This window comes from Oratosquilla oratoria, chromosome 44, assembly GCF_046742065.1.
Source record: "Oratosquilla oratoria isolate Oo_2021 chromosome 44, ASM4674206v1, whole genome shotgun sequence".
NCBI lineage: Eukaryota > Metazoa > Arthropoda > Malacostraca > Stomatopoda > Squillidae > Oratosquilla > Oratosquilla oratoria.
In genome coordinates this window covers 29,930,835-29,944,231 of record NC_134820.1, presented here as the reverse complement: position 1 = coordinate 29,944,231, position 13,397 = coordinate 29,930,835, and the positions used below count along the sequence as shown (strand labels likewise).

At 41.3% G+C, this 13,397-nt stretch overlaps 1 protein-coding gene across 1 annotated transcript; it reads left to right on the top strand.

The window, feature by feature from the left end:
• The first annotated feature begins 688 nt into the window (after window positions 1-688).
• On the top strand, window positions 689-11,823 carry eIF3m (eukaryotic translation initiation factor 3 subunit m). Its single transcript, XM_076180352.1, has 8 exons — window positions 689-821; window positions 2,026-2,208; window positions 3,428-3,525; window positions 4,076-4,300; window positions 5,623-5,770; window positions 6,864-6,981; window positions 10,202-10,345; window positions 11,459-11,823. Exons 1-8 carry the CDS (start codon window positions 780-782, stop codon window positions 11,659-11,661), a joined length of 1,161 nt encoding a protein of 386 aa, XP_076036467.1. The 5' UTR covers window positions 689-779; the 3' UTR covers window positions 11,662-11,823.
• The last annotated feature ends 1,574 nt before the right edge of the window (window positions 11,824-13,397 follow it).

The following is a 13,397-nucleotide window of genomic DNA, read 5'->3' as shown; positions in this document are numbered from 1 at the left end:
GATAGCCATCACTGTGAACGATCTCTCCATTTACACTGAGTGTCGTTTCTCTCCCTTCTGAGTCGACGACTTTGCTAAGTGATCTCTCTATTACACCGTCTAATCCCATCCACTATACCTAGCTATCTCCTATATTTGCATTCTATTAACTTCCCTCCCACGCACCTTTCGCCTCACAGCACCAAAGCACTGCCACGAACGTCTCTGCTGACACCATTCGGCTTTGCACTCAGGCTGGGAGTGCCGACCTAAATGCCCAACGCATGCATTAACACCACACAAACAAATGCTACGTGTTTTGCGCAGAGCAGAATACATTCACATGCATGCACATGATCATATGGTTTTACATTCTATAGTACTACAATTGAATTTCCCCATATATGGGGAAAGCCCTTGGTCCATAGATACATAGAGAATTGAAATTTGTTATTTACTGTCTTCTAATGTGTAAAGATGTATGAAGTCTACGAGCAAAATTTGATGATCATGTACTAAAGGAGCACTGATTTCTGACATCAAACAATTTCGTAATTTACCGTTTAGTGAAAATAGCGAATCGATCAAAATTAGTTGTGAAAATAGCTTCACCGTAAATGTAATGTTGATAATAAATTTAATTTTATAGTGACGTTCTCTGAATTTTATCATATATTTCGGTATTCTATTGAATTACATACAAAAATGACAATAGTGAAAATGTATTTTATCTGTGATTTCATTTTCTCACAGTAGAGGTCCTTTACGTCTTGTCAACAAAGGCGGCGAAACACACGAAAATGAGTGTGTATACGTTTCTAGAAATTGACGTTAGTCTGCAGGTAGGATTTTTAAATCTTTTCGTCAAATTGTAGCGTAATTTATTATGCCTGATAGGTGGTTTCATTTACAATAACTCCTAAAAGAAAATATTACTAACTTCGTGCTGGCCAAGTTCGACTCTGGGATCTATTCCAGCATAACGCAAACACGTTTCACTTCTTTCATTTTATATATTTGAAAGATTATTTTTTCCATGGAATGGTTACATAAGTTAGGCTAGGTTAGGAGCTACTAGATAAAGCAATTTTCATATTAGATATTTTATTCATGTGATTCTGGAGTGTTTGTGTTTTCATGTCACTGAACCAGATGGTTGTTACGAATACAAGCGAACTCGGCCTATTAAATCCAATTCGGCCCATCCGATATACATTCTCGGCCCACCCTCCCATACGAAGTTACAAGTCAAATGTAATGTTTATTTCTGTCGAAACAGATGCTAGTACAGTATATACTATATATGTTTATTCTTTATTTTTACATAGCAAGTCTGACGAGACACAAGCCCCACCCCCAAAATATGCAAATCAAAACAATTGGTACAATTTTAGTTGTGCACACCTACGCGATATAGCAGTAGAAAATTATTAATTTTATAAATTATAATAAATCAATGTAATATGTGATTTTCTAGGCGGCAATCAACAAAAAGTTGCTAACACCTATTTACTAATGAACAAAGTTGCGGTTGCTGAATGATAAGCCATGTTTGTTTTGATAGATGCCGAGAATGAAGAAATGAAAGAATAAATTAGTCTATTCTAACATAACCCAACATAACTAACCTACGTAATATAACCTATAGTTAGTATAATTCGATACCTCAAATTCTAAAGGTCATCCTGGTCGTTGTCACAGATGCTGACAGTCTGATTATTATTGCACCTCAGGTAATTAACAGATTACGGCAGAACCCCGTATTCTCTCACAAAGTCCAAGGAAGCCCTATTGTCTTTGTAACAGCGCTTTTTAACATCGACTGGAGTTGGAGAACACCTGGTCCACAACCCTGGGCAGTAGGTGGGATATGAGGATGGCCCTTCGTCCACAAGGAGCTAAGATGAGAGGGAGGAAAGGGTGGTGGATGGGAGTGGGGGCATACCTTTTGACTTTGCTACCTCCCCGATAAAGGGGAAAAAACAATGATATATAGACAGGTTTTTCTCCGTATTAATTTTTCAATTTTATTAACTTTGATTTCAGGTGGAGGAGCTACGGGGATATCTGAAGGAGGTTGGTGCTGAGATTTCTCTGGAAAGGAGCCCCAAAGGATTAGAGGATGACTTGCATAAGATCATTGGGGTGTGTGACAGCTGCTTCTCAACAGAAGCAACAGAACAAGAGATTGAAGCTCTGCTTAATTCCATTGTTTCTGTGTTGATTGTGGTGAGTTAAACATATGAATTTGCAAATGTTGGTAAGTGGGTTTTGGGTGTGAAAATGATTTTCTTTTAAGCCATGTTAAGTATGAGTTGGTTTGGCATAAATAACCATGGAGCATAAATAACCATGGAGTATCCTACCACCTAAACCACACAAAATATTCATGCTGACAGTGGAAGTAGACTGCCAAGGCATGCTAACTCCCACCCATTCCATTCCCATCCAATACCCATCATTTCCCTTTCAATTGTTATCTCCTTATGGATGAAGGATCATCCCTGTCTCCTGCCCAGGTCAGGAGCAATGCAGCAAGACACAGCACATCCTCAGCAGGGATACTTCATTTACACAACAACCCTCTGCCTTGGGCACTCATGTGAAAAAAGAAAGAAGATAGGGGGAATTCCCTTTGGGGTGCATCAAAATATCATTCATACACATGATTCTCCACTCACATCTGTACCTGGACCCTCCCTCCCCTGTTCAAGAGATACCCCCCACCCCCCACTCAAAGCTCATTTCATCTTGTCTATCTCAGGCCAGTGGTCTATGTCTACGTTGGGCCATCAAATGTGAGGCTGGTAGTCTGCCTACATTTGGGCAGCCAGTTAGGCTGGTTGAAGGCAAACTCTTGTGGAGATAGTTGGTTTTATTAACCATGAAATGTTGGGCACCAATGGGGGAGTGGGGAGGAGGAACAAGAAAGCAAGGGAAGCGATGACTGTGTCTCAAGTCATGTTTCCAGCGATCTGCTTATGGGGATCAAAAGGGGGGGGAGGCAAGAAAGCAAGAAGCAGCGAGCTATGCTCACATATGTTTCTCCAAGGCTTTCTGCATCTTTGACATCCATTTCATTCCTTATATACACAGGCAGGTTATGACCCGTGCTCCTAATTGCTGTGAAGTCAAGTGTGAGGAGGGTAGGCATTCCTCAATGAAACTGTCACTAACTACCTTTGTCCCTTCTCTGACCCAGTCACAAGCACAGTATCATCTGCAAACAACAACTGTTTTATTTCCCATTTCCCTCCACCATCTTTAACCATCTCATTTGGTGCTGCAACTCCAACTAGAGGTGAGGGTGTTAAAAAAAAAAATTGATAGTTGGGAGGGAAATTATTCTTTCTGACACTTATCTTGCTGGACCACCACTTACGAGTACCCATCATTAGTACCTTTCATGTGTACAGAAGTATAATTATTATTATTTTCTCTCTCTCAGGTACCAGTTGGAGAGAAGACAGAGAGTCTTATCCTCGCTTTCTGTGAAAAATTAGCCAAAGCCCCCTCCAACAGACTAGGACATGTCTGTCTACGTGTGTATGTATTTTTTACTATGTATTTGTAGTGGTGCCAAGATGAGAGGGAGGGAGGAGGGGAGTGGAATATATAGGAGGTGGAATGGGTGGGAGTGGTTTCTATGCCTTTTTCTTTTTGGCTACCCCCCGTGTAAGGGGGTGAAAAGCCTTTGGTATATGTATGTATGTATTTGTAGTTTACTATGTAAAAGTATAATCTTATTTTTCTTATTGATAAGAAGAAATATAAAGGTGAGGCAAAGAATGGGGATAGTAAAGATGTCAAGAAGGGTAGATGAGTGATGCTGAGAAGGTCTGGGCATGTAGATAGAATGAATAGGGTAAGAGAAGCAAAGAGTGCGGAAAACAGGAGAGGATGGAGTAAGCTTGAGAAGAAGACAAAGTGGATAGATGGGGTAAATCAGGTTTGAATCTACATATCTCTCCTTTATCATGGGTAATTTGCAAGGTATTATGGGTAATTTATTTCATAAGGTGGTTTACATAGCCATTGGTGATGGTTTCTTTGAAGACTATTAATTCTCTCTCTTTATTTTTCCATGATTATCCAGGTTGAATCTCTTGTTCCATGCTCTTTCTGAGACATTGGGCGTTCGCTACCATGTGTACTACACTATGATTCAAGTGTCGGGGCAGATTGCCCAGGTACAGTCTGTGTTCCATAGTGTTGACAAAATGAGACAGACTCTGAACAAAGCCCAGCCACCACCTTCCACAGAACAGATGCAGCAGCTCCTTCGACTTCTGCATCAGACCCTCCTGTCCAACAAACACAGGTGTGTATATGTTTGCTACTTTTTATGACAGAATTTTTCTTTGTGTATTTGTGAGTTGTTTTTATTTTGCTAAGGTGCTAAGATGGGAGGGAGGGTGGAGGGGAGTGAAGGGTATTTAGGGATGGAATGGGTGGAAATGATTTTATGCATTTTTCTTTTTGGCTACCTCCCTTGTAAGGGGGGAAAAAGCCTTGGTATATGTATGTATGTATTTGTGAATTGTTTAAACTTGTTTTGATTGTATATTACTAATATTTTAGCATTTGCATATTCATATGTATATTCATCCCAAAAAGGCATTTGGGAATGGATGCAAAGAGGAGATTATATGAAGGGGTGATTGTGCCCATGGCACTGTATGGAGCATAGACTTGATAACTTACAAGAAGCAGAGAGGAAAAGTTTAAATGTATTTGAGATGAAATGTCTGAGAAGTATGGTAGGGCTTAGAAGGTTGGATAGAGTGAGAAACAAGGAGGTGAGGAGGAGAGTAGGGTTGGAAAAGGAGATGGCAGATAGGGCTGATGAAAGTATTGTGATGGTTTGGACAATGGAAAGAATGAGTGAAAGGTTAGTAAAAGAGGTGTGGAAAGCATAGGTGGATGTAGTGAACTTGAGGGGACGACAGAGGATGAGATGGATGGATGGGGTGAAGGGGGCGTTGAGCAAGAGGGGAACCTCTGTTGAGCAAGGAAGAGAGAAGGCAGGAGATAGGGGTGAGTGGAGAATGGCAGTGTATAGATGGTACTGTGGTGCAAAGAAGGGAGGGGGTGTGGGGTAGGGAGTGATCAAGGGATCTATAATGGACTTGCAAATGGTGGTCTTGTGAAACAGATATTTGGGAGATTCATCTTATTGCATATCTTCAAAACCAGACAATATCCTCACCTCCATCTTTGACCCAGAAATGTCATCTTTTGACTGTAATTGGTCCACCTTTTCACATGAGGAGAGCTAACAACTAATGACACTTCTCCTTGTACTACTACATGGTGACATCAGGTATCTCACTAATGTGTACATATATACCAAAGGGCCTTTTTCCCATTATGAGGGGACTGGCTGAGTCGAAGCATCCATGCACACCACATCCATCTTACATCCAAAACTCGTTTATTGCTCCTGTCTTATCACCTTGTGGTAGCACCAAAATATCAAGTGTTGTTTTTTGGCTACCTCCCTTGTAAGGGGGGGAAAAGCCTCTGGTAAATGTATGTATTTTTATTTATTTATTATTATTATTATTTTTTTTTTTTTTTTTTTTTTTTTTACTGTTGTTATTATTATTTATTTTCTTTTTCTTTTTCTTTTTTTCTTTTTAGTGATGAAGCGAGTAAAGTGATGATAGAGCTGCTGGGTACATATACAACAGAGAATGCCTCACAGGCACGTGAAGATGCACACCGTTGTATTATTGCCTCATTGGGTGACCCGCATACTTATATTATGGACCATCTTCTTACACTCAAGGTTAGTTTTCTAATATTTTTTAAGCCATATCCAAATATAGCAGTTGAAGTAGAAAACAATGAAACAACAATGCAACATCATCAACAAACACATCTCCAAAATAAGCTTCAAACCCACTACAGAAAATAAGAAAATAACAAAAGAAATATGAAAAACCAAACTAGATGCAGATGTAACCCATTCCTAGACTAACCCAAGGCATTTGATTAAGTAGCCAGACATCTGGCAAAAAAGATAATACAGACATAACAACAACATATTGGTCCAAGTGTAACCATCATACAGAAAACACGATACTTCATTGTGCACTAATCCACTATAACCATACCCAAACTTCTACACAATATTTCTTCCTTGACTGACTGACTTAGGGGCCAATCTGGTGGCTATTCCTTGGTACTTAAGTGCTGTGGGGCTCCTGCATCAGGAGCACCAGATAGGTTGATTAAACCACATGACTTCAAAAGACTTGAGATTATACTTCAGCATCCCCACAGTTTAACCCCTTCAATACGAGCCAAAATCTCGCGGGCAGCATTAGCTGCCAGACGTATGATGTTGCGTCATAATACTTGCATTATGAAAAATAAAGTCACCACTGTATTGATTGTTTTCTCTTTCACCCGTGAATTTTGATAACCATAGAAAATATGATGAAGCCAGATTACAGAGTATGGGGGTCACACAAGTACAACTACAATAAATATAATCAAGACGCCGATGTCGGCATCCTTGCGTACCCACTTGCTCCTCATGACGCCGACGTAGGCGTCACCGTATGGAAGGGGTTAAGAATATCAGGGTCATGTGTATCTGCACTATCAACTGACCTTTACTTACTAGACTCAGTCAACCCAAAATAATCATCGGTATCAGCACAGTATTGTCCTCAAGGATAAATGTGCTGTTGAATTATTGGTGATGAAATACAATATAATCTCATCCTCCTCCTTGCCCTTCTCTTCCTCCTCATCATCACCATCATCCTCTGCCTCCTCCTCTTCCTCATTCATGAGCATCCATGAATGTGTACATATAAATAGAATGATAGTTGTGATAATAAAATCAAGCATTATCTTTTTTTAACTTTCAGCCTGTCAAGTTTCTGGAAGGAGAATTGATTCACGACCTCCTGACAATTTTTGTGGCAGAGAAGCTTCCTGGATACCTCCATTTCTACAATAACCACAAGGAATTCATCTCCTCCATTGGTGATTATTAACACTTTCAGTTGTATATCAGTTCACTTTGATTTATAATGAGTATTTGATTTTTATTTATTTTAATTATTTATGAAAGTAGAGCCTGTGTTAGAAATTGAGAGAGTGAGTACATACATACATATACCAAGGCTTTTTCCCCCTTACAAGGGAGGTAGCCAAAAAGGGAAAGGCATAAAAACACTCCCACCCATTTCATCCCTAAATACACTCCACACCCCTCCCACCCTCCCTCTCATCTGAGCACCTCCTGGATGACGGGTCATCCCTGCACCCTGCCCACCGCCCTGGGTCAGAAGCAGTGTCGCAAGACACAGCACATCCACAGCAAGGCCGCTTCATTTAATCGGCGACCCCCCCTCTCCGTCCCCCTCTGCATATAAGGCGAGGACGGGGAGAAATCCCTTCGGGCTGCGTCAAAAATTACTCACACATACTACCCCGGCCCCCACCCCCCCGCCTATTCCTCCTCATGCAGTCACAACATCATCCATATACAACCATTCTCCACTCACCTCTGTCTTCCGTCCTCTCCCTTCCTTCCTCAACAGACATTCCCCTCTTCCCCAAAGCCCCCTTCACCCCATCCATCCACCTCATCCTAGGACGTCCCCTCATGTTCACTCCCTCCACATCTGCCTTCCATACCTCTTTTACTAGTCTTTCTTCACTCATTCTTTCCATGTGTCCAAACCATCCTAATATTCTTTCATCAACCCTATCTCCCAAATCCTTTTTCACCCCTGTTCTCCTCCTCACCTCCTCATTTCTCACTCTATCCAGCCTAGTAACCCCCACCATACTTCTCAGACACCTCATCTCAAACACATTCAAACTCCTTCTCTCTTCTTCTCTTATATTCCACGTTTCTGCCCCATACAGTGCTGTTGGCACAATCACTCCTTCATACAGTCTCCTCTTCGCATCCATTCCCAACTGTCTATTCCTCATTACACTCTTTAAACCACCAAGGCATTTACTCGCTTCTCTCAATCTACATTCTACCTCCACCTTCACTCCACCTTTTCCTGCTACACTTGCACCCAAGTATCTAAAACTATCCACTTCCTCCAGTCGCTCTCCCTTAATGTTCACTTCCAGTCTACTGCCACTTTCACCCCTTGTACATCTCATCACCTTACTTTTATCCACATTTATCTTTAGCTTTCTTCTATCACATACTCTCCCAAACTCTGCCACCAGCTTCCTCAATCCCTCCTCTGACCCTGCCACAAGCGCAGTGTCGTCCGCAAACAACAGCTGGCTCACCTCCCACTTTTCTCCATTTTCTTTAACCATCTCCAATCCCTGACCCACTACCCTAGCATTCACCTCTCGCACCACCCCATCCATGTATAAGTTGAACAGCCAGGGCGACATAACGCATCCTTGACGAAGTCCCACCTTTACCTCAAACCACTCACTCTCTCCATTTCTAATCCTGACACATGCTCTACTACTCTCATAAAAACTCTTGACAGCTCCCAAAAGCTTTCCTCCTATCCCATAAATCTGCATAACCTCCCACAGTGCCTTTCTGTCTACCCTATCATAAGCCTTTTCCAGATCCATAAAAGCCCAAAAAACATCCTTCCCCTTTCCTATAGCTTTCTCACATATCTGTCTTACCACAAAGATCTGATCTACACAACCTCTACCTGTCCTAAATCCACACTGTTCCTCACCAATTACTCCTTCTGTTCCTCTCCTAATCCTCTCAATTAAGATCCTCCCATAAGCCTTCCCTACTACACTTAACAGGCTAATCCCTCTGAAACTACTACATTCACACTTGTCCCCTTTTCCCTTGTAAAGAGGAACTATACAGGCACTTCTCCAGTCCTCCGGTACTCTACCCTCTCTCCAGCAAACATTAAATAACCTCACCAACCAATCCACCATCACTGAACCTCCCTTTTTCAGACATTCTGCATGGCATCCATCCAGACCAGGTGCCTTACCTACTTTCATCATCTTTACAACTGCCTTCACCTCATCCTTCCCTATTTCTCCTCCATTCTCCTCACTCATCACTCTCATTTTCTTCGCATTTCCCACTGCAACTATCTTTCCTTCCCTATCCTCCTTCACATTTAGCAACTCCCTAAAATATTCTGCCCATCTTCCCCTTACTGCCATCTCTTCCATTATCATCTCTCCATCTGTACCTTTTACCTTTTCTTCTCTACTTGATTCGCCTCCTCTTCCTCTCTTAATTTCTTTCCAAAACATCTTTTTATTACTTTCAAAATTTTCTGTCATACTCCTACCCCATTTCACATCTGCTCTCCTCTTTGCCTCCTTTACCTTTACCTCTCTTTTCTTTTCTTTGTACATCTCATACGACTCCCCCGTCCTCTTTTGTAACCAATCTGTGAATGCTCGCTTCTTCTCTTCTACAACCTTCTTCGTTTCCTCATCCCACCATTCACTACCCTTTCTTCTATTTCCCCCTGTCCTTCTTGTTCCACACACCATCCTTGCACACTTTAAGACTCCCTCCTTGAACCATCCCCATTCCTCCTCCACACCCATCTCTGCTCTATCCTTTACTCCCTCCCACTCCTCCTTCAGCTTCTTGTCGTACTCCTTCTCCTTTTCCTTTTCATTCAAGGAGTTCACTCTAAGAACCTCCCTACCTTTTGTCCCTTTCCTCTTTCTCCATCTATCCTCCACTCTCAGCTTACCTTCCACCAAAAAATGATCTGATATTCCCCCACCCTCTCCCCTTAGCACATGTACATCCTTAACTCTTCCTATCATAATCCTATTTACCACTACATAATCCATTAGCGCTCTATCTACCACCCTTCCCTCCACCACCCTCTCCCATGTGTACTTATGCTTGACTTTCTTCCGAAACACTGTATTTGCTATCATCAACTCTCTTTCTAGACACATTTCCACCATCAACTCTCCACTACGATTCTTTCCTGGAACTCCACACTTCCCAACCACTCCATCGATTGGACCATTTCCCACCCTAGCATTAAGGTCTCCCAGTACTATTACATTGACATTTCTTCCTAAACCCTCTATGCACTCATTTAAATCTATGAGAGAGTGAGTGGTTTGAGTTAAAGGTTTGGCTGTGTCAGGGATATGTTGTGTTGCTGTGGCTGTTCATTGTGTACATAGATGGGGTGGCGCAGGAAGTAAATCCAAGGGGTTAATGTGCATATTACTATATGATGATATGTACACTTGCCAGGATTGGACCATGAGGCTAATGTGAGAAAGATGCGTCTGCTGACATTCATGCAAATGGCCGAGAGCAACAGTGAAATGTCATTTGACATAATCCAGCAGGAATTGAAATTGTCGTATGAAGAGGTGGAAGGGTTCATCATTGAAGGTAAGAAATATACTGGAATTTTTATTTTCTGTCTGTTGTTTTAGAGGAAAAAATAAAGATCAATAGTTTATGATGAGGAATTCTGTTTCTACTCCACCTTTTGTCAGACATTCCACAAAATAGCCATCTAATCTTGGTACCAGAATTGGGTTGGTGTTGTGTGAACGTTCTGGCAAAGAATGTATATTGAGGATTTTCATTGTTTTCTTGGGTAATGTAGTGTTCAAATGGGGGGGAGTGCATGTGTAGTTTGACTATATAAAGGGGAAAGTATGTAAGCATGGATATAGTAGTTGTAGAGGGGTTTTTAAAGTGTATAGGATCATCCAGGAGGTGCCAAGATGAGAGGGAAGGAGGAGGGTGGAAGGGAGTGGAATATGTAGGGGATGGAATGGATGGGAGTGGTTTCTATGCCTTTTCTTTTTGGCTACCCCCCCGTGTAAGGGGGAAAAAGCCTTTGGTAAATGTATGTATGTATATGTGTGTGTTGATTGAGAGGATTAGGAGGAGAACAGAGGGAGTGATTGTGAAAAAACATGTTTAGAAGAGGAAGAGTGTGCATAGATGAAATATTTTTGGCAAGGGAAGGATGTATTTTGGGCATTTATGGACTTTTAAGGAGAAAGTGTATTACAAGATTACTGTAGAACTGTTGGAGGGAAAAACTGAAATGTATGCAGAAGTTTTAACATCAGTAAAGCATATTTAAAGGTCTTGAATGGTGAGAATGAATGGTTTGAGGTGTGTGGGTGAGGTTGTATTAGGACAGGTGAAAATGCATGGAATAGGGGTAAGTTTGATTTTTTTTTTTTTTTTTTTTTAGAGAAGGCATGTATGGTGTTTGTGTGTGTGTGTATATATATGTATATAGATGTGTATATGTGTATGATATATGTGTGTGTGTGCATATACCTTTGCACCATGTGTCCCAATTAGTTTGGATATGGGAGGTTATCTTGTACAAATACAGCCAAAAACCTACATTTCTACTTTAAATCTTGAGGGCGACACTCCCATTCATCATATATGCCAGTTAATACAGTATATTAGATTATGGTCAGTGTGTTATGTCATATACAGCATCTATAATTGATTAATGAATTACCTTTGCAGCTCTGAAGACTAAGCTTGTCACAGCTCGGATGGACCAGAGTGCTGAGAAGGTATACATCTCTTCAGTTGTCCACAGAACCTTTGGCAAAGCCCAGTGGCAGGCTTTGCGAGATACACTAGACAACTGGAAAACTAGCTTAGCCTTGGTTAAGGAATCTATGCAAGCTATTGTCAATGCACCACTTGTTCCTGCAATCCAATAAGTATCATGGGTCGGGTTTGCAGGTACTCTGAGACATGTTTAAGATTGATTGGAGCAGGATGAAATATAGAAAATAAAAGAATTGTTGTCTTGAATATAATTGTCTCAAGGTTGATATGCTGGCAAGGAGCTTGCATATTGATTAAATACATACTTTTCACAACTTTGTTTTATTTACATAAAACATAGATGGTTTGTTGTAATGTAAGTAGTGGACAAATGCAGTGCAGCAAAACAGACGTCACTTAATCAGTGACCCTCGCTCTCCATCCCCTCATGCAGAAAAAGATAAGATGGGGGAGAAATCGCTTCTGGCTTCATCAAAATATCATTCATACACACACACACATCCCCAATCCCTCCCTTGCATAACATCATACACAGTCATCACTATCTCCTGCCTTCTCCCCTCCAGGCTCAACAGACATTCCCTTGTTTCTCAACACCCCTTTCATCCCATCCATCCATATCCTCTAATCCCCTCAAGTTCACTCCTGCCACCTCTGCCTTCCACATCCCTTTTACTAATCTTTCATCACTCATTCTTTCCATGTGTCCAAACCATCCCAATAATTAATCTTTCATCAGTCCAATCTGCTATCTTTTCCACTCACCTCCTTACGTCATTTCCCACTCTATCCAACCTAACCCCTACCATACTTCTCAGACATTTTATCTTGAACACATTTAAACTTTTCCTCTCTGCCTCTTAAATTTCATGTCTCTGCCACATACAGTGCCACTGACACATCACCCCTTCATACAATCACCTCTTTGCCTCCATTCCCAGTTGCCTATTTCTCATTACACTTAATCCCTCAAGGCATTTACTTGCTTTTCTCAATCTACAATTTACCTCCACCTGGAGGAAATTTTAGGAGTTTTTAGAGAGAAGTTGAGTTTGTGTTAGGATTGGAAATGGAGAGAAATGTTTTAAGATGAAGGTGAGGCTACATCAGCGGTGTTTTATGTTGCCATGGTTGTTCAATGTGTACATGGATGGGGTGATACAGGAAGTAAATACAAGGTTGATGAGCAGGAGTTTGGGGATGGTTAGATATGTTGGAAGTAAGCCAGTTGTTGTTTGCAGATGACACTGCATGTGGCAGGGTGTGAGACACATTGTTATTTTCCCTGTGAAATTAAAAGTTGTGAACAAGTGAACACTCCATCGTTTCTTTACCACCTTTATTGAACCTACAATAAATGGTGGCAGCGGTGGGATCCGAACCCACGCCTCCGAAGAGACTGGCGTCACCACCTTTATTGAACCTACAATAAGGGTCAGAGGAAGGTCTAAGGCAGTAACGGAATTTGGTAAGGTATGCAATAGGAAAAAATGTAAAGAAAATATGGGTAAAAGTAAGGTAATGGGGTGTACAAGGAGAGCTAGTTGGAAGTAAGTCTTAAAGGAGAGAGGCAGAAAGAAGTGGATAGTTATAAGTGGAGGTGGAGGTAAATTGTAGATTGAAAGAAGCAAGTAAAATGTCTTGGGGTATTGAAGAGTGTCATAAGAAATAAGCATTTGGAAATTGATGCAAAGAGAAGATTACCTGAAGGGGTGATTGCACCTATGACACCGTATAGGCCAGAGTCTGAATTTAAGAGAGGCAGAAAGGAGAAGTTTAAATATGAGATGAAGCATCTGAGAAATATAATAGGTTACAAGGATGGATAGCGTGAATTGAGGAGAGTGAGGTAGATGGGGCTGATGAAGGGTTATTGGGACGGTTCGGG